The sequence below is a fragment of the Haliaeetus leucocephalus genome, unplaced genomic scaffold (genome assembly GCF_000737465.1).
Source record: "Haliaeetus leucocephalus isolate CR32 unplaced genomic scaffold, Haliaeetus_leucocephalus-4.0 Scaffold373, whole genome shotgun sequence".
Taxonomy (NCBI): domain Eukaryota; kingdom Metazoa; phylum Chordata; class Aves; order Accipitriformes; family Accipitridae; genus Haliaeetus; species Haliaeetus leucocephalus.
Genome location: NW_010972809.1, coordinates 751,118 through 778,983, shown reverse-complemented (window position 1 = coordinate 778,983; position 27,866 = coordinate 751,118). Strand labels below are relative to the sequence as shown.

Here is a 27,866-nt window from a genome sequence, read left to right as displayed (position 1 = left end):
AGCCTTGGTATCCAAAGCAGTAAATTTCCCATACCTCTAACAACATGGAAATGTGTTGCCGTTGCATCTGAAGCTGGCAGTGTTCCGTGATTTGCTGAACTAACTGATGGTGGTGATGAGGGTGGTGAGGTTTGCCCTTTAATTCCACAAAACTGGTGTGAAGCATTTATGTCGCGGAGTTCTGTTATCGCCATTTTCTGGTTCCAGCCACTAATCAAGTCGCTAACATATGATGCTTATAATTGAGCTATGTCCTAAAATTTTGACATTCGGCTCTGACAATATCAATTTTGTCCAAGCGTAAATAAAAAGAAATTGTGTCTTTCATTTTTTTGTAACCTTTAATGAAGAATAGAGAATCTTAAAAAAAAAAAAAGTAAGATGCAATTACATTGGCCTGTTTCTTTTGTTTCAAAATTCTGTAATTACAAATAATTTAACAAAATTTCTACTAATTCTCAATTAAATTTGTGTACAGTTTTGCATCGCTGATCCCTGTCTTTACTGTAATCCCTATCAAGTTTCTAGAGCTTGAGAAACCTGAGTGACCCTGAGGTGTTTGTACCATTTTTACCGTAATAGCTACAAAAGACAACAGTGCAAATATGTGCAGAGTCAGTTGGGTGCAGGAGATACTGGCTAAAATTTTACGTTAGCTAGAATTGATAATTTCTTTGTGTGAAGATACGATGTTTTTAACGTGGTAAATCGTGCCATTTCTACCACATCCTTTAGGAGAAAGAAACAGTCCTGAAATTGCTTTGACAGGAGCCTTCTAATTTTCAGACAGTAAGCTTGATAACCATTTCTTTAGTATGCTATAATAAAACTCTAGACCCCATGCTGGCTTTTTTGGCAATCTTTTTAGCTTGTGCAATATGAAGCATGCATCAGCCCAGGCCTGTTCACCAGTATAGCTGATGAACCCAACTATAGCTATTACACCAAGCAACTTTGTCTTCATAACTGCATGAAAACAGTGTAAAATCTAAATGTAATTCTCTTCTCCTGTCTTATATACCTGCTATGCGTGACCACTGCACAGAAACTAGTTTATGCTCTTCTTGCTGCTTCTGGCATAAAGGGATAAAACACAAATGATGAGAGACTGATTCTGATCCAGAATTCTCTTTGGAGAATTCATAGTTAGCTGTTAAAGTGTAAGAGTAACTAAGACAACCTAGTACTGGCTCATTTTGTGCCCCATCTTAATTGTTTAAAGGGTGATTTAGGGTTAATTACTGGCATTTTGCCTTTGAAAACCAGCTGCTTATTGTGTTGTTGCCTTTACTGGTGTAAAAGGGGAAAGGGGCATAGATTTTGAAAGTGGAAAACGGTAAGCCTCATTTTTTTTCATGGGGACATCACTTTTTCTCCTCCATGCTAGAAGCATCTCAATGTGGATGAAACTAAAGCAATGGTTTGTGCTTCCTCTTGCACATATGAGACATGTTAATAGAGTCCCCTCAGGAGCAGAACTATTTTCAGGGAAAATAAAAAGAACAATTTTCTCAAGCTGGGTGTGGTAGAAAAATAAGATAAAATTATGTGTTGGGCATGTCAGTAAGATGTAGGCAGAAGGAGGAAAGAAGCTAGGAGAAATCTTGCTGCTCTTGAGTTTTCAGTCTAAACTTGCTGAAGAGTTTTTCTCAGGAGTGGGAGTATTGCTTAGTCTTACTCAGCTTTTTCATTCCAGTCAGGTATGAGGAAAATAGTACTCTGAAAGGAGGAAACACAGAAGAGGAAAAAGGGCAGGGTAGGAAAATAAAATGTTGCATACTACTGACCTTCTGATACGATCCAAGACTGAATGAAGACAACGGCAAAAACAAATGTATGGCCTTTTCTCACAAGTATTTCCACATGCTTTGAGAACATTAGAATACATGATTGACAGCAGTTATGGGAATACAACACTGATTTCTGCCTAGAGTACCCCATTCATTAATACATTTCTTTTAATGAATGATGATTTCTTCTCCATGCCTCTGATTTTGTTGTTTTGACTGTGATTAATTGCAGATTACTTACAAAAAGGAATGACCAGAAATAGCAATTTGAAAGAATATTTTTTCTTTGGAGAATTGTTGTATTTACATGGCGCGTTCTGTTTGTATGTGTGGGCTTTTGTCACAGAGGCATGGGAAGATCCTTTATTCCTGAGGCCCTGTTTCACAGCTATCAACCTCCTTTGAGGATGATCAGCAAAGACTGTAAAGACAGACAGACCAACTCCTTTCTTGACTATTCAAAACTGTTGAGCAATGTGTAAAAATTCCTCTGAATCCCCATTTTCATGTACACTGAACACATTTAAATCTAGTGACTAATTGTTCCTCTTGCCATACCCACACAGAGGGTTAAAAAGATCTGTTACGCAATTGCTGAAGAATCTTCTTTTTTCCGTTACTCTTCTGTTAGCAAAGACTTTGTACCATAAGAAGTTTCAGGCCTGTCTGGCTCCTGTATTGTTTAGTGTATGTATCCAAACCATTGTATTGGTTTTATTGGTAATGTAACCGACACTTTTGGTCGGTTGGTTTGGAATTTGAAACTTGCAAGGTGAGAACATAATAGTCTGATTAGTGATGTGATATGCACAGAACTGCAGCCCAAATATTGACATCAGCTGTAATTTTTTATTAAAAACTAGGTTTTTAGAAAGGTTTATAATATGGTTTTAACATCTGCGTTAGAGATTATAGCATGTTTCTTGTTGATCCATCTCAATAATTAATTTCACTCGCAATTAAATTTTACAGCTTGTTTCACTTTTTGTCTTGTTAAAATTCAGCTACAGCATAGGATATTGCTGCTTAGTTTGAAAGACTGTAGAAACCCCTTGTGTCTTCCAATTTTTAAGTATTATTATCTGGGCTAAGTAAGGACTTTTTTAAAGAGGAGAAGGTTGGACACAGTGGTATAGGTGTTGAAGAGAACTTACAAAGTAGTGAAGCTTTTAATTTGACATATTTGTTTCTGATGTCATGCAAAAGGTAGTGTGCTGAGGTATATACAACAGCACACAACTGAGATTTTTGTGATAACTTTATGCATAGCCTTGAGAGTTGAGTAGGTTGTAAAGAAGATGTTAGAAAGAAAAACTTAGTCCATAATCATTTTTTTTTCTTTTTCTTCTAGAACAGAAGTGATTTAACGTATGACTTCCTTGAACTGATCTCTGTTAACTTCCTTTAAAGGACAATAAAGAATTGGTCAGAATTTTATTCTAGTATGCTAATGAAGAGGTGCTTCTTTTGGTTACCTTTTTATATGCAAATAATTGGCATACTGTTTAAAAATAGTAAAATGCATCACAACTAGTTTGACAGTAGTGACTATTAAATTCTAAACAACATGAAGTCACACTACATTTATCACTCCTTAATGAATCATTCACTTTGGTCCCTCTGTAAGCCCTTGACGTTATTTGTCATTCAGCACTATGCCTCTAGAAGTGTCAGCAGTTCTAGGGTCTTACCTTGCCTTAGATTGAAGAAATCCCCTGAAGTGTGTCATTTTTGATCATATATTGGCTACCTTCAAAATAAAAGAAAATAATGTCATTTCCTATCCTCATTAACATTATCAGCTTCTGATGATGTTCAGATGCTTTTGTTAGCAGCCTGTGATTCATGTATGCAAAAGGAGTTTTATTATTCTTTTGAAAAGAAAGCTGATACATATTTATACCCCCTTTTTTAACTCTTTCAGTTAGTGCCACCATTTTTTTATTCTGAGTTAATTAACTTGCGACAATGTGATGTTATGTATTTGGTGTGTTAATGTATTAATACAGCTTTTAGTGGATTTTGGGGAAGAGTTGGGTTTGGCTTTGCATATGGGGCCATTGTGGACCTTTGTTTTATCTGTTTTATCCCATCTGCTCTTCCTTTGTTGTCAGATGAGATGAACAGAGAACATTGGCTTCAGTAGTAGGATAAGCAGAAAAATTATATTGATATTTTGGAGAGAAGCCCAACCTTTTGGAGCAGTCTTTTTGGTGTATTTGATTAAAACATGTCGGGCTATCTATGTATTCTAGGAGCATCCAGTCTTACTGTGGGGATTCCAGTATCGCGTCAGGGAAGATGGTATTGACTGTTGATTAGTATCAATGCTGTTTTCACTTTGTCATCAGCTTACATCCAGTATTTTCACCTACTCCCAACTTTTTCCCTGCTTTTTCCTGTCTGTGAGGAAGCAACGTGCAGTTCTGCCTGCAATTTACTGAAGTTACACTTACGTTAGGGCCTCTGATTATTACCGGCAATTCTCTCCAACAGCTGGTGATGCTGAATCTGTGCTGAACGTGGTATGACATCGGTCTGTGCTACATCAGCACCCTTCTGACAGAGCCACTGGTGGGCAGGTTTCTTTCCGTAGTGTAGACAAGACTTTAATCTGAGAAAACAGATTGGTATTGCAAGCTCCTAAAGTAATTTCTGGAGAAGTTATTTGATAGGGTATTTACTGAGATGATTTATAAATTCTCGTATAACTGATACTTGTCTGGGCTTATGCAGCTGTTAAAAGAGATCACTGAAACAGGAATTGCATATTGTTGCCTTAGCAACTGCCACTTCATATTGTGCTTAAATCACTTGGAAATATGCAGTGTATCTTAAGGAATTGCTTCCAACAAAAACAGCCGATCTTAAATAACTTTAAATAATTTCACTGAAGAAGCTGAAAGGATGGCTTTTCCTAACAAAGACCATCATATTTTTAAGCTTGGTAGTCTCAATTTGCCACAGGCTTAGCTTGTTAAAAAACAGCAAAGTAAACTTTAAAGAACCCAAATATTTGTTTATTCATGCCACCAGAATCCACGTGATTGCCAAATTTGCTGGAAGTTGCAAATATTTTTAAAAGATTCCTCTAAACTCCATCTTCCATTCTAGAAGATCGACATTAATAGTTTCGTTTCCTATACTTATATTTTAAATGTCAAGCTTCTTTAAGGGCAGACTGTTTGTCTAGGTTTTTGGTTTGTTTCTGAACTGTTATGGGTATGAAAGGAAGACCTTAAACATACTTTACCTACCCAGATGTTTCTTGTTCCTATTTTGAACTGATCTTTTCATTTAGACTTTTTCTGTAGATATTTGCCACAGTTTTATGGGGTTTGTTAGATCATCTAAAAAAACAGGGGAGAGACTTTTGCCACTATTATATTAAGGCAGTTGCTTGAGTGTTCACGCTACATGATAGTCTCAAATACCAGTTGTGCATAGAGTATTTTATATTGCTATAGCAACTTCCCCAGCTTTGTGGACACTACTCTGTGAGCTGTGTAGCAATCAGAATTGGATTTTGCACGTGTGGAAACAGAGTTTCAGAAAGCACAAGGAAACAGCCAGAGTCCCTTAGCAACGTTGTGCTGGATCCAGAATAAAACGCAATTCTGCCACCTCATCCTTTTACTGCTTAAGTCCAGGTTTACAACAGAAAAATCCAAATAAGAGAGACTGCTTTAAGAGGCAATATATATCTCCCATATCAGAAAACTTATTTGCCTTTTATAATATTATACACAGTTAATAAAATTGAGAAAGGTAATACAACAGAGTTGTCGACATGCTGCTTTTATTACCCCTTTTCTAGGCAATGAAAAGGAGAGACAAGCAAAATGCAAACTTACAGAATTTAAAAGGAATCAGATATTTTGAGGACCAGTTGTCATTTTTAGGTCACCGCTCACATCTCTGAACATAATTTTCATCTGAGCTGCATGGCAGGGTTTGTATGTGTTGGAAGAAGCTACATTTTCACAGCAGGAGACCAAATCAAAATGAAGCAGTCAGATGCAGGTGCACAGTAATAGAAAGGATCTATTTACCCTGAAGCGTGAGCAATGGGCCAAGAAAGCAGAAGCAGTCTACTTCCATCTCTCGCCTCCTTCTCTCCCTACCTTTTCCCTCCCCCATAGCTATGCCAACAAATTCATAAGGGGACCAAAGAGAAGGTGTTCACTTGCTTTTAATGAGCTGCATTGCCTGCTGCTGAAAGTCTGAGGCACTTTTTTGTTATGCTGATTGTGTACTATTAGAGCTGGCTGTCCTTAATTTATACCTAATCCTTCCTTCCTGCTTGCACAGCCTCAAGCCAGCCTGGAAAACGGTTGAAAGAGTTTGTCCTGTGGGCATCTGTTGCCTGTGTCCATTCTGAATTCCTGAATGACGCTGTGGAAAGAGCAGTATAGCTGAAGCATGTGTGCTTAAAACAGGAAAAAAAGACAGTTTGCTTAGATACTATTTTATAAATCATACATTTTATGTAATCCTTTTAAAATAAAAATCCTGCAGCTTTGTTTAAATATGGGCAGTTTAGTAATGGTGCTTTGACAAAGTCAGCTGTGTTGGTTGACAGTGAAATGAGACACCTCGATGAGCACTGGCGGCTTTTCACGTGGGATTCTGGAGTTCTCTAGTTGAGAGCTAAGTACTTTCCTACGTGCAAAGACGACCACCCAATGCTGTTTCCAAGGCTGCAAAAAAACTGAGCAATGTAAGTAAGGGAAAAACACTGACTCATAGCAAGTGTGAAATGTTAAAATTTAGCCGCACTGGACTTAAGTGCAAAACAGTCTGATACGGATAGTGGGACCAGTAATATCCACTGTCTTTTTACAGATTTGTTCGTAGTTCATACATAGCTCTGTGATCTATGTAAGCGACTGAGAATTTTGTTTTCCTTGCTAATTAGTGGCATTGTAGAACTGAGGTAGCATCGTCTAGGTTTGGGAGGAGGAGGCAGGAATACATGAAATCTGTGTGGTGAAATCTGCCGCTTACTCTGCACCACTGGAGTGGTCAAGTTCTCTGTTTCTTTCCTCAGGTGTAAAATGGGCCAGATGCATGTTGTAAAGATTAATCTGATTGATGCTTGTATGATGTAAAAGATGCAGGACTCTAAATATTTAATGTCACTCATTGCTGCATTTCTATAGGGAGCTGTGCACTAAACAAAACATAATAAAAAGGAGGCACCTACCCATCTGGAATTGGACAACAGTGGTAACATAAGCCCTAGTAAAGTGGCAGCTGTCTGTGCTGCACGCTAGAAAAGTATTTTTAACCTGGCAAAAAAATTGCCGTGCTCAGGAGCTGAACTGTTTTATATTACTGCTTTCCAATCTCCATGTTTAAAACCCTAACAACAGAAAACTCTGTAGAAGAACTCTGAGACAAGTCCATTCTTTGTTTCCAGTACTACCTTCAGAAAGGGAGATATGTATACACCCTAAATGTTGGAGCAGCAGTGCTGAATAGCAGAAAAAAGCAGTACAAAGGAGAGTTTGCAATGTGTTCTGGTATCATCAAAATGGGACCATGTCATAAGTTTGTAGAAACTTGGTCTTTTTTACAGGGAGGTTGTAGCAAACTTAGACTCATCTGTCAGGAAGAGAAAACATGTACAATGGATGAATAGAAGACTTAGAGAATGCTTAATTATAATTTTTGAGAAATTTGGCTGCTAATTACAGAAGGATTAATGTGATCCATAAAAAGTAGGTCCAGCAGTTCTTCCCTGCTCATAGGGAAGGACACATCATCTCTATAATTATTAAAACTTATTTTAAATAATTAGACCACAACTGAAAAATTGGGAAAGAAGCATACCAAAATTGATGTAGAATGAACACGTGCTAAATTACTTTTCCTTAAACTTTGTTGTACTTGGTAAGGGTCAAAGTATGCATGTTTACCAGAAGTATTCTGTACATTAGGATAATCTGCTAAAACATACACACATAAATTGTGACAGTGTGTATTTTTTATTGCCTCCTTTATGATGTATTTAAATAACAAATAAAGGAAAGTAGCTTTTTGTGTGGCTTCCAAGACTTGTACTAAGTATGCTCCACAATGTTTGGGGTCAGAATCCAAGCCTGACTTCTTCAACACGAATGGAGAGATACTCATCGATTCCACTATGAATTGAACCCAGACTGAAAGGATGCTTTGGCAACTGTCTCTAAATCAAGGGAGATGGCTGTATGTGCAGTGTGCCGCCTTCTGTGGGAGAAGTATAGAAATACAGTGGTTACTAATTATTATTTTTTAGCCAAACAGACTCTTAAAAACAAAACTAGCAAAATTCAGATAAAAGAACAATAAGGAAACGGTGAGAAAGATCATGTGCCACATGCTCTGGCTGTAATAAGTAATGAATCAAACTGGAACAATTGTAGTTTTCATTAAGCAAAAAAAAAAAAAAGGGGAGGAAACGTTATCTAATTACAGCAGGCCATTGCTGATGTTACGTAGCAATATTCTATCAAAGCATGTAAACAGGGCCCATCTTTTGCACCCATACTATTGTAGAATTTAAAAATCAGTCTTGGGTTTTATGTGATTCAGACAGTTTTGGTTTAAAAAACAAACCTAATTTGACTAAAGCCAAGAAGGATGTTTGACATTTCTTACCATTCATTCATTTTAGCATATCAGCCAGCTGGAAAAACTGCTTTTTGTGCTATTCATTAAAGGAAAAACTGAGCTATAGAATTATCATGTCAGAATTTCCTATAGGATAAATGAAGGTGAAATAAAAGTTCATAAGTGATTTGATTACTAATTCTGATATTTACAAACGACCTGGCAACTGTTGCAGTGTAGGAAGTGATAGGACCAGCAGTGCTTGTTGCATTATTTTTGGTGAAAATAAATTCCCCATGTGTAAATGATGTGACCAGTCCATCTTGGGATGGGAGAGGTTGCCAGGCAAGTTTTTTGCTATCATTCATTATTATTTTCATGCTATCCTCCATAAAGGAAAAAAAAAAAATCATGGTTCTATAGGAATCTTTCCAAACTGAGATGCCAGGGCTGAGTTTCCTCACTTCCAGATGCTTTGTCAGAATTGTAGTTCCCTGAGAGCTGGAACTCGTGCATACCTGTGGGAGCAGATGAAAGAATAGGAATAAAAATAAGATACTGAATTACTTCTGCTGGTACATGCCTGAAAAAAATCATCAAAGGTTATTATAATTATGACTGTTATTAGATAGCATGTCTGGTTTCTGCATATTTAAATTCTGAGAGAGGTGAAACTTAGGCACTTACAGATCCCAGGGGAATAATTGCAAAAATGATGACATATTCCACTTCTTGAACAAATTTCAATACCAAAGCTGCATTCTGCGTACTTACATTTCTTCTTAATTATACTTGGATGCAGGATAGATAGTCATTTTCTGTCTTACAAATGTGTGTAGCCAATTAGTGTTGTAGATCATGAATACCCAATGGCCTAACTCATTAAATGGAATTTTCCTTTTCTGTTGTTATGGCAAAAGAGTCTGCAAATAGCTGAATATCATCTTTCCCTGTGAGCTCAGCCTTGGCCAAGGCTACAAATCCAGTAACTTGAGCAAGTGAAAAATTACTGGGTTTACCTGTACTCCTTACAGTTTGCCATCTTAGTCTTGTGAGTGTGTGTGTATGTACGTATATACGTATTGTAAATCGGTATAGGCTGTTTGGCTCCTCTGCACTTCTGGTAGTCAATTTTAATGCTACAGTTTTGATGCTATGTGACAAATCTAGTCTTCCTGATTTCCTCCCATTCCCAAGAAATTCCGAGCCCAGAAGCTCTGTCTGGCCCACCGAGACGTGGAGACCTGAGCTCTTTTTGCTCATGGAAGCAAAGATAAGAAAAACTGGCAGTGTGTCTCTGAAGAAACCACTGCTTATATCAAATGATCAAACACAGGTGTTCTTTTCTTCTTTCCTCTGATTTTTTTATTATTATTATTTGCATTTCATGCTTGCCATTCTGTCATCTGAGAGTGTGAAGATAACACATGTAGCTTAAACTACCTGACAGGCAGGAATCGTAGAGATGATGAAGGCAGAACGTTACGACCAGAGAGAAGCAGGGAACCACAAGACAGTTGTGAAATGAGTTACAGACCCAGTATTGCTTTGAGCTGGTTTTGCTAAGTTATGGTATGGCATCAGTAAATAATGAATACAATGCGAGGACATGACTTGGTGATTGGCCTTGGTGCTTTTCAGTGGTAGCATGTTTCCCCAAGGGTGAATGTTCCTTATCTAACATTTCGTCCTCTTCTTTTTCATAATATTGCATAACATCTGAGACTTTGGTACTATAGTGCTACAGCAGATACTGGGTTATGATTTTAAAAGATATGGTCTCAAATACTATAGAAACAACAAAATCTCTCGGTTCAGGGGAAATGTTCCCTGTAATCTTATTACTGGCATAGTTATCTCCAGTGCCTTCTTGACATGTATTTGCAAAAATCATCTGGAGATTTGAATTGGCTAACTGTTTTCTTGAAAGAAAAAAAACACCTTACCATTTAGGGGAATGGTAAATAGTTACACTGGATTTAGGTTACTAAAATTTGAGTTCATGTTGTATCTATTGCTATTTGTAATTGCAGACTTCTCAGAGAAACATGAATGGAAATTTTAAATGTGCTATAAACAACTGTTAAACACCTTTTAAAAGTATGCAAAAATATACATCTTTTCTACTATTAGGATTCTGTTACTGGGTCTGTAACTCAGGGCTTGTGCCCCTTCTGCTGTGTACCCCACAGTTGTGGTCCTAGGGAATTAACTCCACCTGCCTTTGGGGAGATGAGCTGGGGGCTTTCTGTCTCCCCTGCTCTCCAGGGTTTATTTGGGAATACTCCAGGTACATGCACAGGGAAGGGAAGGCAAGAGTTATTCCATTAAGTCTTTCTGTTTGGTGAGTGGAGAATTATATACATATCGTGTATGTGTGTATATATATGCATATATACAGTATATATACACACTGTAATGTAGATGTGATATTGCTGTTCTTATTTCTTCTTGTTCTTTTTCCTGCCATTGACTGTTAGAGAAAATCCTAATCTTATCTTTTACTGCTTGTACCTTAAAGAATCAAAACATTATTATCTGATCTGCATCTTCTTGCTAATTCACATGGACCTTATGCTGGAGGCCTTAAAACTTCTCCGTAACAGCTGCCACTAGGATATGGTAGAAGTCTTTCAGGGAGGGAGGAAGATCTTGAATGGAGCCTTGCTCACAGGTTTTAAAAGCTTGGAGTAAAATGTGAAACCTTTTTGATTCTCAAAATAGCAATAAAAGCAGTAAATTTAACTTGCTAGACAGTTGTAATTTGCAGAATGCATTTGTCAAATAGTTTGGAAATAATCCAGGGCACATTTAGATGAAAAAAAGTAGACATGGGCTCAGACTAAAAATGTGACCTAAGTGTCCTCCAAGGTTTGCAGAAATTAGGCAATAAACTTCATTATACAACTTAGTAATGGACAAAATCAAAAGGTGTTGTGTGGGGGATTTTGAACTTTGGGGAAAGTCAGATTTTTTTTCATACATACTTGGCAGCTAAATTGCAACTGATTTGTTGGTCTTCCATTAACTAATTGTAAAACTGGTGCTTCGTTTGAACTGTGTTAGTGCATTTGGAAATTGGGAGGTATGATTGAAACACTGGACTTTTTAGCCCAGAGTTTATTTGGCCTTTAATATCGCTGTGTCTGTGAGTTGCTAAAAACTCTTCTCCATTGAGTCTTGGTAATATGCAGTGTTGACTCCACTGTCGTGGAAATCAATGTGATCTCATCGGTACAGTGAAATCGCCACAAAGGGTTAAAGAGATGCCCTGGCGTAAATAACAAGTGCAGCTTTTCAGAAAAAGAAGGCAAATAAATGAGCTTGATGGCACCTAGAAGTTGTGCAGTGTGCCACAGTGCCCCGTTTCTCTCAGGTGCTGCTAATTGTTTTGTTTGTCAGAGGGCTCCTGGCAGGGGGGAGCGGTGTTACCTTTTTGTGATTGATTGCAGAATTTTATGCTGAAGGGGAGTTTTTCCATTAGTTGGATGAAGCCGTAGCGGACTCTGTGCACATCTGACATTTTTATTTGTTACTGTGTTAATATGTAAAAATCAGCTTGTATTTCTGAACTGGATTTTCTTTTTAAGCCATCACAGTACCACAGTTCTAGCCCTCCGTTCTGACTTTTAACCCTGTCAGTTTTAGACAGTTTGAACTAGGGCTTTCTCTGCCCTGCTTTCTTGCTGACACAAAATTTCCTCAGAGAATTTGATTATTTCTGCTAAGAGTGTTTGTTTGTAGTTGCAGCTCTCTTCTGAGTGTAATTCAATATTTTTGTTTTCTGAGACATCTCTCTTGTCTTTATTTTCCAGGTTGGTGAGAGGCAGAGAGTTCTGGTAACAGAAGAATCCTTTGATTCCAATTACTATGTTGCTCACAATCCTTTCTATGAGCAGGTACAGTTAAATAAACAAAATAACATCTTTTTGTTTTATCTTTGCTTTCTGATAATCTCAGCAGCACAGTGTGCCACAGTGCAAAAAAAACAAGTAAGAAACAAGAAACATTTTCCAGGAGAGGTGTGACCATCAAGAAATGTTTATGAGATATTTAGTTTCTGTGTCGTAAATACAGTTTACCTGAAATTATGTTAAGTAATACACAGTGGCTCTTTGAGTGTACAGCATGAGGAGGATACTTGCTATGTATCCAAATTATTTGGAAGGTTTAAGAAGCTCTTAATTACTGCAGTAATTTTAATTTCTGTGTCTCCAAAGCATCGTTTTCTGAATTGTGGAATTTTAATAATTTCCATTCATCTTTCAGAGAATCCTTTCAGGCAATGCAATTTGCAAAAAAAATAATTTCAAGCAGTAGGAGGGGTCAGAAAGTTCTTTAGATGAACACTTCAGCCTGATATGTTGTATTTCCTTCTATGTACTTTCTATAAATGAATTCTTTCCACACAGAAACATTATCTTTGAGCTAGGAAGGAAGTAACAGCATCTGTTTCACAAAATTACTGGTTTTGCTCAAAAGCAGATGACTTGCTGAAAACCAATAAAATTGGCTTTTCTGAATCATCATGATTTCATTCTGGTTTTGCCTTTGGCTTGCTCTCCATTTTCTTGCACTGAGCTGCAGGCAGTTTGCTTTTGCTACCTTTAGTTATTGAGTTGTCTGAACCTGGCGAGGCTGCTGCTGCTGGCTGTGCTTATATAGTCACCAATAGTGCTTTCTTCTGGTTCCGGGTAATGTCACAGCATTTATTTATTTATTTTTGCTTAGGAGTAAGTAACATTACTGCTCTTGAAATATGTTTCTATTAGATATCTGGTTCACTAGTTATTTTTTCCCTGGTTTAATTTTTTTTAATACATCTCTTTCTTTTTTTTTGTTACATCTCTCACCTCTGTCTAAATCTTACATATCACTGTTTCTTGCTTTTGTAGCTTATCTGTCAGATTTGAGGAATATGGTTTTCCATATGGAGATGAAAAATTGCTTGGGGCTTTTTAGTGCTCAATACTTGTTTTATGAAAGTTTCATTAATTAAAGGAAAAGCAGTATGTGGAAAAAAAAAAAAAGTGTTGATGTTTCATGGGGAGTTTGTAAAGCACCTAATACAGGTCCTGATTGGGACTGGTAGAGAATACACAAAATACAAACGGTAACATAGGGAGTAATTTTAAATTTTATTATGGAAGAAATACTTTCCATTATTAAAATGTATGTCTTTTCCCTAAAATCTTGTATGGCATGTTTGACAAGGTTAATATCCTACTGTTTGCCCAGGTAAGGACAAGACTTGGTGCTGGTGACTAACTTCACTAGCAGTAAATTTAATGATAGTAAATTGAAAACCACTGTTGAGTCACTAAATATCGTATTATACTTTGGAAGCTGAAGCTTGGAGTCCTGTTGTAATGTTCTGTTAACTCAAATAGTTATCAAACCTATTCTCTCTTCACTAAGCTCGTCTATATTAAAAGAGTTTGCTATTAGAGCAGCACATCGGCAGAGCTACACTGACAGACTTTCTGGTAGAACTGCAGCTTATATTTGTGGAGGCTTTGGTGGTGTAGTTTAAGGTAGTTCATTGAAGAGAGTAGTCTAAACAGACCAAAGGGTACTTTGCCAGAACAACAGTCAAGATGAGGGTGTCTGTTGGTATAGCTTTGTTTCTTAGAAATAGGGTTGGGGATTTTTTCCTAACAGATACTTGTATCAGAAAAATGTAGGCGTGTACACCAAGCCTGGCTGCTTGGTTGTTTACAGTACCTCCCAGATATATTCATTTAACCTCTTTCTTTTTCTGAAATAGTAGTCACTTACCCATGTCTGTCCTTGAGGATTTATATTTGGTTACTGCCATTTCGAATATGGAGCTACCACGATTTGCAGAGGTCGCAGGCCCAGTGATACTTAGTTACCTAATTTTCCTTTGATTTAAATGTGCTGGAGATGAGCTATTGGGAAGAACTGTGATCTAGTCACATTGTCATACCGTCTCAGCATTAGGATCCTGGCTTTGTGTTTGCCACTTAGTTCCAATCAGTCTCAGCTTGCCCATCTCTGAAAGGCAAAGATACCTGCTTTTCTTGGAAGATGCTTAGGAAGCTCAGCAGAATCCTAGAATCTGGAACCTCCTACAGTCATGAACACCTTGAGCCGTCAGGAGAAAAAGGGAAACTACTGGTGATCATTTCCTCCAACTGAGACAACCAACACTTGTGATAGGTGAAAATGAAGAAGGGCACAGAGTTTTCCTCTGAAAATCCTTTCTACATGTAGTCTAAAAATCAAGCCATTTTAAGGCGTTTCAGCATCCAGAAATCAAGATATACGTATGTGCTCATCGCCTTTGAAAAGCTTGCATTTGTGCGTGGGTGAGCTTCAAGTAAATGTGATTAAGTAAGACCCCATGATTCAATTTTTCATTGTTTAATCAGGAAATGACTCTGCTTTTCTTTTTTAACTGCTTCTCTATTTTTAGAGCCTTTTTATGCCATTTGTTCTTCCAGCAAAAAGTGTTGCTCCTGTATGTTGGGCTTTTTCTTTTGTAACATGCATGACCTGGGAACATCTGTTATGCAGTGTCTTTTTTGTGAAGTTCTTATGGGACTGTCTGATATCATGGTTGAGCAAATTCAGGAAAGGGTGGCATTAGGTGCTGACCCAGGAAACACACTCATCCATTTTTACGAGCATTCATTGTCAATCATGCATCTCAGCTGCGAAGGATCTGCGCAATCAAAATAAGGGCTTGTGCAAACAGAAACAAGGGCATAATTTCTGTCCTGAAGCATTTACAGACTCAAAAACATTTAAAAAAGAAAAGTGTCATGAGATAGATGTGAAAAAAGGAAGCTTTACAGCAGTCTGTTAGAATTGTGTAGTATAAGTGCCCTTGGGAACTGTTTGGGTCTGGATTCAAATGTTGCAACTCAGGCCCAACTTTCTCATCAATCAAAAAACACGACTCATGGAATCGGTTGGAGTTGAAAAGAGCTGAGCTAACACTGCAAAGCTCTTAAAGAATGCAAGCTGGAGATGTTACTGGTCAAGTGTGTCAGGGGCTATAGTGTATGCTGGTGACTAAAATTTTAAAGTTTTAGGATTTGCTCTGACGTTTATCAAAAATCTGTTTTCTGAGTGGAAGCTGGAGACACTGATGTTCTTTGTGGTATTTAATAACTATGTCTTTATCTTTACTTGAAAGGTTCTTGTGCCAAAGGATCCTCTGTTAATGGGTAAGATGGTAGAAGTGAATATTTATGAAGCTGGGAAACATTATATGAAGGGGCGACCAGTGTCAGATGCCAGAGTTTACACTGCATCCATCACCAGACCGTTAGCAAAAGGAGAAGTTTCTGGTTTAACAGAGGTGAGTAAAAGACATTTTCTGCTTTACTACACTGGTAAAACAGCAGCTGTTCAAGCATAATGATTCCATGCTATGGATCTGTTATCATTTTATAGTTCCCTTTTTATATATGCATGAAGCTTTAATCTTTCCTGACAGATTGAAATCTGAATTTAAAAGGTGTTTTTGCTGATGCCCATAGCTTTACTTTGCTGACTATAAAGGCAATAATACACTTGTTTCTTGTTCCAGGGTGCAAGTTGAGGAAAGAACTTAGTAGAATTGAAAAGATTTAGCACCAGTGATTATATAATTCAATGTATTTCAGTTCTAGTTTGGTGGAAGGATGAATCGGTTTATTTTGCTTTACAAAGCTGTTTTAAAAAAAAGTTGATTGATTATATGACTGTTAAAACGTGTCAAAATTGGATTCAGAGATTCAAAATTAATTGATGGGTAGAGATACAGAATATTTACAATATGTTTTGGAAGAAGGTCAACATCTGATTTAGTCATGTAAAGAAAATGAAACTCTTTTAAAAAGAGATCTGATCCTTATTTTACACCTCAGTAGATATGGCTGTTAGCCAAGTATTCTCATACATTTCATGGAGCTCTAGTTGTAAAAGCTGATGGAGTGTGAAATGAAAGTGTGTATCACATTTCTAAGCATCATTTGATGTCCTTTCTCCAGCACTGTTGTTAGGATCTCCAAAAATATGTAGCAATAATTTAGCACATGGAAGAAGGATAACTGGCAGTTTAGCAGCCATCTTGCTGCTTTTACAATAAATTGTTGACAAGTATTAAAGTATATATGCATCCTTGTTAAAGTTCTAAGCAGTCATATTTAAAAGAAATAATCCATGCATACCTTAAGTGACTAGTGTTAAGCTAAGCTACTTGGTCTCTTGAATAAGCCTGGCTATGGAAACATGGAGCAACAATAATGCACCTACTGTAATGTGTTTGGCAGATCATGAAACTTAAGCACAAACACATTGCTAAACTCTCCTTTGAATACTGTCTGTGTGTATGTGTATATTGGCCCGATAAGGGTCTGTAAGAGGAAAAAACAGCCAAAACCCTCAAATTGTCTTGTTGCACTATGTAGCTATTTAAACACAGCTGATTTTTTCATCAGAACACTTTTTTTAATAATCTGCTGGAACAGAACCAAGTCTGTCATTAAACTGAGTACATGCTGCCAGAAGCTTGTAGCATGGGAACAAGCAAGCAGACTATGGACTGAAATTTTGTATTTTAAAAATGAGAGACAAAATTATTCAAATCAAGGATACTGATAATTTCCATAAGAACTCATTGAGATACGTAGATCTGCTCCAGCCCTTTGAGTAGGTATTAACAAGTACCTGGAATGCCCAAGTAAATGGCTACAGCAAGCAAATGATGAAGCAAATTGCTTTTCATTACTTTTGTGGCTGCCAGTGCTCCTTCAAGGGAGTATGTTATTTATGTTTGGTCTACTGGACATGTTAGGAACTTTTGCTTTCTGGAAGAAACTACAATCTCAGTACTTCAGTAAATGGGACATCTTTTGTACGTGGAAGCTACAGCTGAAAGCTTTTAATCGTGCCTGGCTAATGTATAATATATAGAACATGAACTGAAATTGTTAGTGGGAAGTTCCTCCTGACAAATCACACGTAAGTGGCAAATCAGGAACTTTCTTTAGGTTTCCAGGAAAAAAGTGAGTTTGTCACAAAAGTCACCATGGGTTTTTGGCTGGGTGAAAGATGCTGTTTATGTTGTTCTGTATGGTTGGACGGCTGGGAAACGTTTCCTGCTAGGTGTGCTCAAGACATGTAATTCTAGCTTAAGATACTTATGAGCAAGACCAAAGGGGCAACATATGTCATATGACCCTTTATATAGCTTGTTATGTGCACAGATGACAGGTTGGGGAAAGAAGGAGACGACTCAGAGCATATGTGTTCAGATACTCCCTCGAAAGTAGCCAAAGATCTTGGACCTTCAACAAGATCCCGAGTGTGTCTGCCAGGTTTTCAAAAGGGCAGCATGCAGAACTAAAACCTTGGATAACTTTCTTGTTAAGTCAAGCCATCAAACTGTGTAATGGAGAGAAGGATGAGTTACCTAGAATAGGTTGTAAAAGCAAAAAATGAAAACAACTGTGGCCCTGCACTTTCTCCTTCCCACTGCGCACACAAATGAGCAAGAATTAGGGCCTACTTTACATTCCCAGGCTTGAAAGGATGGGGAGCCAGCTGGCTCTTTTAAGACCAGGCACATTTCTGTTGCTCAGCACCGATGTCCTCTGGGCAGAAGGTCTTTTAGGCAGCAACCAACATCCTGCAGCTGGCACGCTATCTGAAGTGCCCAGGAAGTTTCTAGTGGACCTCTGGTCTCACCCTGTCAGTGATGTGGCTTCCCCTCCACTCCTTTATGCTTGCTGGTCCATGATAAGAGCTAGTTCAGAGAAGTACGTGAATTTAAATGCAGATTGAGGTGATCTAGATCAAAAGAATGTGATAATGGGCTGTAGTGCATGCTTCAGTCCATTCCCATTCAACAGAGCACTTGGCTCTTTCCTAATGACCATGTATATAAGGCTGCAGTGCACACCTTACGCTTCTGCGTGTTGCACAAGTACTATGATTAAGAGGGATAGATTGCTGAGTCAGGGCTGTAACATGGTTGCAGACAGTCTGCAGCAGTTACACTACAAAAATAGCATCTTTTTATCCAAGGCATCACTTGCTATTATTAAGTGTTTTCGTTAGCTTGCACAGGACACAATAAAAGATGTTTCAAAATACATCACAGCTGTACTTCTCTCTAATGAGGAGTGTTCACGGAAAGAGTGAAAGCTTTCAAAACTGTACAGTTTTTAAGGAAATTAATCCTATGGCTAAAAATATGAAGTTATAAAAATAGAGAGCACCATAATGTGAGGATGTCAAAGCAAGCCACAAACCCATCCTAAGCAAGAAGAAACTTCTATAAATGCTGTGGTGAGGAATACCTGCAAAGGATCAGAGCTTATCTGCAGTTATGTGCTCTCTTTCTCATCTGCTACATGTCCCTCAATAATTTTCTCTGACGAGTTCAGAAGGAGCACCCCAAGCAGCGTGGTGTGTCTGAAGGAACAGTTATAGGCCTTTTTTTTTTTTTTACCCTTTTGACCACATGACTGGGATGACAAATTGGTCCAAAGAAACACAAGAAGTAGGTCACCAACTGGAATCAACAGATTTGACTGGAAAAGACAGAGTGCAAAATGTCACACAAAGGACAATTTACAGACTCCATAAAATATTCACGCATTATATATATGTGCCAAATAAGACGATGACAAATATTGATAGAATTAATCCAGGATATTTCTAGCATATCTTTTTATCATGCTTTTTCAGTGTCTAAAAAACACCTAATATGTATATCCATTGATGTATTAATGATGTAGAATGCCTTAGCAGTTGTTATATTCTCTAAGGAAAAACTGTGACTACATAGATGGGCTTAGAATAAGGTCTTGACATTCAGTAACTTTAGGCTCTGTGGCAGAAGTTGGGACAGGAAGGACAGAAGAGTGTTGGAGTCAGCAGCTCAGGTTAAAATACTGTCAAAGCGATCAGACTTACTGATTGTAGTGGATATATTAAGTATTAAAATGCACAGGTGTTTGCCAGGATTTTTATTTTACTTCAGCATTAATTTTTTATAAAAGCCACTCAAAAGGGAATGATGTCTCCAAGTTGCACAATTTTACAGGAGAGATATTTTAGAGGGCAGATACATTTGGAAATTTCAGTTAACTCAGAAATTTAAATCTACTGTAGATTTATTTGAGTTTAAAATATGCAGTTGCTGATTCAGTAAGAGAACAATGTTTAGAAGATATATAGCAGAGGATATATAGGTGAAAGTTGAAATCAATAAAGCATGAACACATGCGTAAAGGCAGTGAATCTAACAGGATACATGTGGACTGTGTTTTAAAAAATATTGACGGTAACATTAAAAATGATCATTCAGACAAAACAAGCATATCATGAGTTACTAACTGCAATTACAAATAACAGTGAATAAATATTTCAAAGCTTTGGTCGAGAATTAGTTCTACTGAGTTTCCCAGGAAAAAAACAGTATGTAAATGCTGCAGATATGATATCTTTTCATTGAGGTAGGCTTGGAGGACAAAGCATTAAGGACGTACTTCAGCTTTTTGAGATTCAGTAAAGCACTTTAGCATGTCTGCTATGTTCTTAAGCACTCTGGTAAACTAGTCTTTGACATTTTGGAGGTGGATTTGCAATGCACATAGTACTGAGTACATTGTCACTAGATGATAAATATTTTTGAAAAGTCAGCAGTATGTGTCAACTGTGTGAATGTAACATAATTTTTAAATAACATTTTAATATTTTTATTTATATTAATTTTATTTGGCCGTGTTTAGGGATCTTGACAGTTTCTCAGCATCATAAAGTAAAATACCTAATAAATATATCTTGTTTACACACAAATGTTTGCTCAAACCTAATCGTTGAAGAAAAAAATAAGAATCTGCAAGAATATGATCTCTTGTTAGAAACGGAAATAGAGCATGTTATGCTTCTGTACTCCAAAAATAATTCTAGTTGTTTACGTATGTTCCGTGACTAGAGGAAAAAAAAATATTGCAAGATGAGAAATATATGAAGAAGAGACCAAAGGACTGAGGGATAAAAATAAAAGGCTGGCTACCTGCCAGAATTGTAATACATTGCCAAAATCAAAGCCCTGTAAGTCTGAGGGCCTTTGGTGGGAAATTTTAATCAGATGGAAAATTAAGGCAAGAAAAAAATAATTTTAACAGGCTATTTAATTATGTAGTCATGATTATTTTATGTTCATAATTCCTGTTTCTATAATGCATCTATGACTGACTGACTTTTCAAACAAATATAGGCACATCTTTCAGTAATCTGTTTTCCATTGTTTTATGTGATAACATTCTCCATGTCTAACACTTCCCCTGCGAACAACTCCTGCTGACAGTCCCCATTTGCAATATCTCCTTTTGTGAGTCTGGGATCTTGGTGCACATCTCTATGGCTCCCAGGCCATGGTAATATCCACCGTTGGCCCGTTAAGCTAATAGCTATTCAAGTCATAGGGATCTTCAGAGGAAATGAGGAGTGAGCCACTGATTTGCAGTTAGCAAGCAATTGCTGGGTCAGTCTGCTTGTTCCTTTTTCTCTCCATCCTGCCTTCATTTTTTGCAGTAGGTTGTTGTAGCACTGTACTTCTGGATACTACTGAAGAAGCTTTATGTCCCTGGTCTCCCAGTCAGCCACAAGTATTTTCTAGTTACATTAGCAAAAGATGACTCTAAACATTACCCAGGCTTTTTTATGATGTTAGGAAACAGGAAAGATGCATATATCAAACGCTTCTTTATAGCCTGCCAGAAAGAAGAATCAACAAAGCATAGCTTAAAGGGAACTCTCTGATCTCAGGTAGAAAGGGTGCTTCACTTGCAGGCAAAATAAAACGGAGACGGGGGAAGAAAGTATCTTCTGCTGGAACAGAAGTGAAAGAAATCATGGCAGAATTGAGATCTCTGTATTGGAAACTTCCTTCAAGGACTTGGAAGGAAATGTGGAAGATGTACATAAAACCAAGTAATTATTAAGCACAGTTTTTAGATATGTTGGAGTTTCAAAGTGGTAGAAAACTTGGTTCCTGAACAGGAACTAGAGATTAGAGTTTTAGGGAAAAAAGAGAATGAGAAAGCAAATTTCGGATCAAAAAAAAATGGCATAGAGATGAGAGGAGAGGAATCTTTCATAAAATTACAGAAACAGAAACTATAGAAAGTGTGAGAAATGCTAATGAAAGATCAGAATTTCTAAAGAAGGAAAATAAAGCAACATAAAAAGTACACCTTTTATCTCTCTTGGAAAGCTACTTTGCAAAGGGATCTTTGCATCACAGTGTCTAAGAAGGGGCAATTTGAGAAAACTGTGGGGAAGTTTCTATTTAAGATGAACATACTGACAAAAAAAGGAACATTTTCTATGTAAAATAGTTTTCAGGTAATACTTCATGAAAATATGGTGCACTATTTAGTGCTCTTGCATTCTTAGGAACGTACCTCTTGTGGGCTCGGTTGCCTCTCTCTTTCTCTGAAACAACTCATAATAGTGTGAGGCATACAAATAGTGCTTTTGCATGTATTAATCTGTTTTATTTAATGTGTTACTCATGTTCCCTGCTGGTTGTAAATAGAGGTCATAAGAGATGGTGTTAAATCCTTTTTAATTAATCTTTTTTTCTTATGTTTTCTTCAGTTATTTCACTAAAGTCACTATGAAGTTAACATAAGAAAAGAGAAATTTCCTTTCTAAGAGTGGAGCTTAATGCCATCTATGGATGTTTTTAAAAAGGACCTTCAAAAGTCTCATTTTTCCCTGAAAAAAATGACAAAAATTTGTACTGTGCTGTTCCTTAGATGCTGATTTTCATGATCTACACGTTATCTGTGCGCCATGTTGGCTTTGTTTATCTGGGGATTTGAGTTGATTTGAATTTTTCTTCTGCTTGAATGCTCAATGTTTCTCAGCTTAGAATCTGAAATTCGGGATGGATTCTTTCTTACGAGCAGAATAGATTTTTCTTGCTGGGTTTAGATAAGCACTGGATTGGATCGCCTGTAGTGGTTGGGGAATTTTAATCAATGCTGGTCTTTAGGAACATGCTTAGCAAGTATCCGTGAGAAACCCTTGAGATGCAGGTCAGCCACCTTCAGTCATAGGTGGGCTAGGTGACCTCTTAAGTTTGTTTCCAGCCTTATCTTCTGTAATTCTATGAACATTTTAATTTAGCCAACAATCATTTGATGACTAGCAAACTGGAATAGAAGGTAATTCATTGATCAAAACATCTCTCTGCACTGCGTAGAGGGTTAAAATACATAGAGATGATTTAAGGCAGCAAACCCAAGACCCAGCATAAGACCTTCACCAAGTAGTTTTATCCTGAGGTCTTTAATTTATGGGCATGTTGTCTTTCTGCCCATCCCTCTGGCAGAGCTGAATTTCAACTACAGTGATCAAAGCTCAGCTGAAACAACACATATTACATAGCCCCTTTTCAAACAAATGCTCTTTTAAGTCCATTTCAGGTGAAAAGATCTAAACTTCAGTTTATTTACTTTTCATTTCCTCAACAGACAGTGTTATTTGGCTGAAAGTCACTGTCTAATCACTTTAAATTACATAATTATGTTAATCCTGTGCAGTGCATGCAATAAATAGAAATAGTAATGACTGGGATGATTCAACTGTAAGTCATTTTCTGGAGAATGAGAGAAAGTTAAACAGAAATGTTCTACCCCTCCTGCCTTCAGAAGTAAAACTCCAAGTGCTAAATAGTTTTGCCATTTTTGTGTATTATTTCTAGTACTTGACCTGCTGATGCTGCACAGTAGGATGAGTGGGTGGGTTCTGCTCTCCCTTGGCATAGGGACAAATTGGAAGTGTGTAGCCATGGTAATTTTAACTACTTGACACTGCCTGCAATATTTAGGAGTTCCTTTTAAAATGTTTTTTATCTTCAATCAGAGCTTTAACAAATAGACTGTTTGGAAAGAATCAAAAGGCATTTGTTTTTAGTAATGCTTTATTATTTAATGTAACAGGTTTTAATTGGCTTTCAGGGGAAAAAAAAGTAGCAGCCACAACTTTTCTCAATTTTTCTGTTGTTTTGCAGGTCATCTATTTCCAACTCACTGTGCCAGCAAATGTCATTATAGGTTTGACTTTTATACCTCTCCAGTAGAGTTTAATACAAAGGCAGATGAAGGATATTCAGCCGTTGCATATGTTATGTCTTTGCTTGTAGTATTTAGTCATCCCTTTTCTTTTTATTACTACTCTTTAGATCACCAAAAAGCTCACGTAGGCAGCATTGTGCTCTCCATTCCTTCCCTCTCTCTCCTTTCCCTGCAAGCAAACACACAGAGTCATGAGATATTTATGTCTTGGATGGATGATTTTTCTACGGGTTCCTCATCTATCGAAGCTGTAATCGTGGTAGTCATTCTACATGAATACTTAAATGGGACAGCATGAAAAAGGCACGTGGAGCTCATGAAAGAAAATAGAGGTTTAGAAGGGTGATAGAGCTTTCCCCATCACCAAATGAATGGTCAGTGGGAGATTTGATTTTATGCATACAAGATATTAAAATGTTGAACTTCTGCCTCTTAGAAATATATTTGTTGCAAAAACCATTGAAGTAAGAGGGTTCATTAGCTTTGAGATTGTTTTGAAGGCAAATAAAAATTACAGTCATGAGATTAAGCTATTTTTTAACTTAAAACTGTTTTAAAAGTGTATCTCATTTCAAAGAAATTAGCAAACCATGTTAAAGGTAAATTAGGGTGTTTTGTATCCTTTAATATTATTACATGTTCAAAAATTTCTATTAGATTCTGAGTAGATTAATGGTTTTGTAATAGTCTAAAAAGCATCATTTGTGTTCTTGTTGATTCTCTTTATGATAATGAGAATTTACTAAGATATATATAAATTTTGCAAATAACTTTTTTTTTTTCCGACAAATCTATTAGAACAGTGTTGAACTGATCCAGCAATATTAGGATTAATTGTGAGTCATAGTAGAATACCAAGATCCATTCATAATCATAGTTTCCCACTCAGACTTTGATAATATTTGCATATCATGATTTACGTTTGTGTTTTTAATATACTTGTCAGTAACATAAGATTAGAGATTTTTTGTGGTGTCAAGGGTAATAAGATAAAAAGGGGAAAAGGCTTTTCAGTAGGAGAAAGAAACAAGTTTTTTAAGCTTTTATCAGTATTAAATTATATTTTGTGTATGGGGATGTCTACATATAAAAATCCAAAGGCGAATTTACAGTGGCTGTATCTTTAACTGAAATTAAATTACAGTTGAGTCATAAGATGAGGTTCTATTTGGTGGCTACACTGGAGAAAACGTATCTTGAAATATCCAAATGCCATGCTTCAGTGAAGTGGATATGAAATTCAGAGCCCTAAATTTAGTCCACCAAAGATATACTCCTAACTACACTAGAATATCCAAAGAACTTACTATGACCCTGTTGAATATATTAGAATGACTGTATCCTTAAAGACAGTCCACAGAAAGTTGTAGTATCTCAGCAAGCTTAGTAAACTAGCGCTTCTTCAAAGGCTGCATACAGTAACTTTGTGTTTATACAGGCTGTATTCCATATCAAGTTTAACATTCACTCAGGATCCTTTGGCATGTAATCAGATCAAAGTCTTGATCATGCCATTAGCCATTAAAGCATGTTGTTGCAGATTTACTGGACCAAACAACAACAGAAATAAACCCTTGCCCTCTTACTACAATCTCTCCCCCAATCCGAGTCCTCTCAAACTACAAGAGGAATAATGGCTTTAAAAGTTTGCATACTACCTCTAAGAAGCTTGTCTCATTGCCTATTATATTGAAGGTTTTCATGAGACCTGACTCCTAAATTTATTTAACTTTGGGTTCAGTTCTTACTTGTAACAAGTTCCAAAGCAAGCTGTTCCTGTGGGCTTTATCAAAGACCATTAAGTAAAAGAAACATTTAGAAAACTAATTACTAAAGCACTTCATTAAAGCTGTTCAAAGACAGCTTTACCTGTGTTTAGTGTATAGTACACCATCTTGATAACCTTCCTCTGGCTACTTCCCATTGTGTATTTAAATGACTTGAAGGATTCCCCCACCTCTTAGTTATTATTTCAGATGTTAGAACCCTTCTTAAAGATGCAGAAAGATTTTCTACTAACTTACTCCAGTGCCAGGCTAAGTCACTCATACTAGCTAAAATCCAGAAAGTATGACTGGATTTGTTGTAATTGTCTGATCCAGCATTGGAAAGGAGGAATATTGCTCTGAAAGATCTAGTCAGTATAGCATGAGAGGTGCTGGTGGTGGTGTGATACGCTTAGTGTAGATAGCCCAAATGCCATATACATTACCACTAAATTAAAATTAGCACTCCATCTGTTTGCATGGTCCTTTAGGACCATTATGCCTTTCTTTTTCATCAGAACAGATCCCAAAGCTTGTTCATTTTTTTCACTGGGAGTTTGCTCTAGAGCAGATTCGCAGGTGTGCATCAGAAACAGTTCACGTTTTGAGGTTCCAAAAGAGTCAGAGGGCTTCAAGCACAGTTCTCCTGTATTTGAAACTCAAGCCCACAGGATGTTAAAATTTCACCATATTTACTTTCATTTCTTTTACTGGAGTCAGGACCACAACCCAGGTTTGGTGTAATAATAAAATTATGATCTTGGGAAAACTAGGACATATTTCTCCCATCCTAGATGCTGTAAAAACCTGAGACTTTGGAATTATGGTGAGGAAGATATATGTACTTCAGTGGTACTTTAGCTTTTAGTTGTTAAGGTCACAAGCACTGGCATGAAGTCATTTTTAATTAATATACACTGGTGTCAAATCAAAACCAAAGTTGAACTACATGGCGGTCTAAGCCATCAAGGAATGCAAGAAATAATATGGATTTTTCTCATGTATTCTTTATTGTGGAGAAGGGCTGACAAATCATTTGTAAAATAAAAAACATAAATTTGAAAAATTTTCAGTGAGAAACATTTCTTAAAAAGAAATGTTCATTTTTAGTTGTTCTTGGTGATGACAGTCACACAGAATAATTAAGGGCCTGAAAGCAGACCGTGTTTGACCTACATGGCTCATAATTCTGTAAGAAAATAGTTATTTCCCAGCTCTCTGGCTCAACGTAAGTGAACAAATGCAGTAATGTATGTTGATGTTGCTGTGCTATCAATGTCTTCTTTATGACACTTTTCATTTTGCCTTTTTACCTGGCCTTACCAGTAGAAACACTGTTTTGTGCGACTTAGCCTGTAAAGAAGCCCTCTCCACAGATGGTGAGCATGTTGTCATTATACTGGTGTGGAAATGGCCAGCCTCTGGCACGGGACAACCTGCAGCCACCAGAAGAGTTCACCTGCCTCACTAGGTACTATCCAATACCCTCTTTTCCAGTGGCTACCGGCTCAGCATCATACATGTCCCAGCATATGTGATATGTGGAGAAGGAGAGCTAGTAGCTATTAATCACGTGATGAATTTATGTCTGGTTGTGTGATTGGCAAGGCATGGTAGTGTAAGGCTCATAGCAGACTCACGTGGCCTCTCAGAAAAAAAGGATTGACCACCCATGTACTAAAACATGAGATGGATGTGTGATTGATAAATAGTGAAAGGAATGAAACCTGACTGTCTAGAGAACCAGATGTCAAATGTAAAATAAAAAGCAAAAGCCCCATGGAAATTAATATTCTTTTTCCTTAGTCTCAGTATAACCATGGGGTCCTTGAAATAATGTCATATGAGAAAATTATTCACTAAATGTCTTAGCTTTCAAATTGATGGATTCTTCTTCATAGATAGAGAGATATATATACTGTGTCAGAACTTGAACAAATGCTCCATTTTGGACTGGGGTGGCTTGGAAATTTTTGTGAAAATACTTTTGATGGAACGAAGATGTGTAGGCAGTACATTCAAGCTCTTTTTGTCAAAACATCACATAGCTACAAAAACTACCTATGCATAATATCGACCAGATGGATTTCTGGTCCTCAGGAAAGGGTCTTGTTATCAGTACTAGAGAATTATTATTTTTTTTTTAATCTCGTCCTTGTTTTGACATGATTTCGTATGTGATTGTAAGTCATTTCAGTCAGTCTGACTGTGCTTTATCTTATCCGTATGGAAACTGTTTTGCAATTCTCATGTACAAAATCTCTGATAAGTGCAGATAACATAATTATCATACAAAAAGGATGGCTGTGAATATCTATTTCTGACACACATAGTTTTTTTCTAAATACAAGAACTTTAATTTAGTAAAATAATGGAAGTAGTGCTTAGAATGACAGGAATGCTTTTCCTCTTTCAGCTATTCAACGTGTATCTCTGTCCAAAGAAACATTAGTTCATTATTTTTTCAGTGAGGAGTGCTTAAGATTCTGTAGCATAATCAGATTTTGTCACAGAACCACAGGGGAAAGCCAGATGTGTAGCTCTTAATAGCTGGAAAGGAATAAATTAGAGTTATGCTTAGGAGAGTATCTTGTGTGATAAAA

General features: G+C 37.1%; 1 protein-coding gene across 1 annotated transcript in view; it reads left to right on the top strand.

The window, feature by feature from the left end:
- Positions 1 to 27,866, top strand: part of CDKAL1 (CDK5 regulatory subunit associated protein 1-like 1) — a 418,113-nt gene that overhangs the window by 377,672 nt on the left and 12,575 nt on the right. Inside the window, exons 14-15 of the mRNA XM_010573154.1 lie at positions 12,200 to 12,283; positions 15,550 to 15,714. Coding sequence (XP_010571456.1) covers positions 12,200 to 12,283; positions 15,550 to 15,714 — 249 coding nt within the window. The remainder of the gene's footprint in view (positions 1 to 12,199; positions 12,284 to 15,549; positions 15,715 to 27,866) is intronic.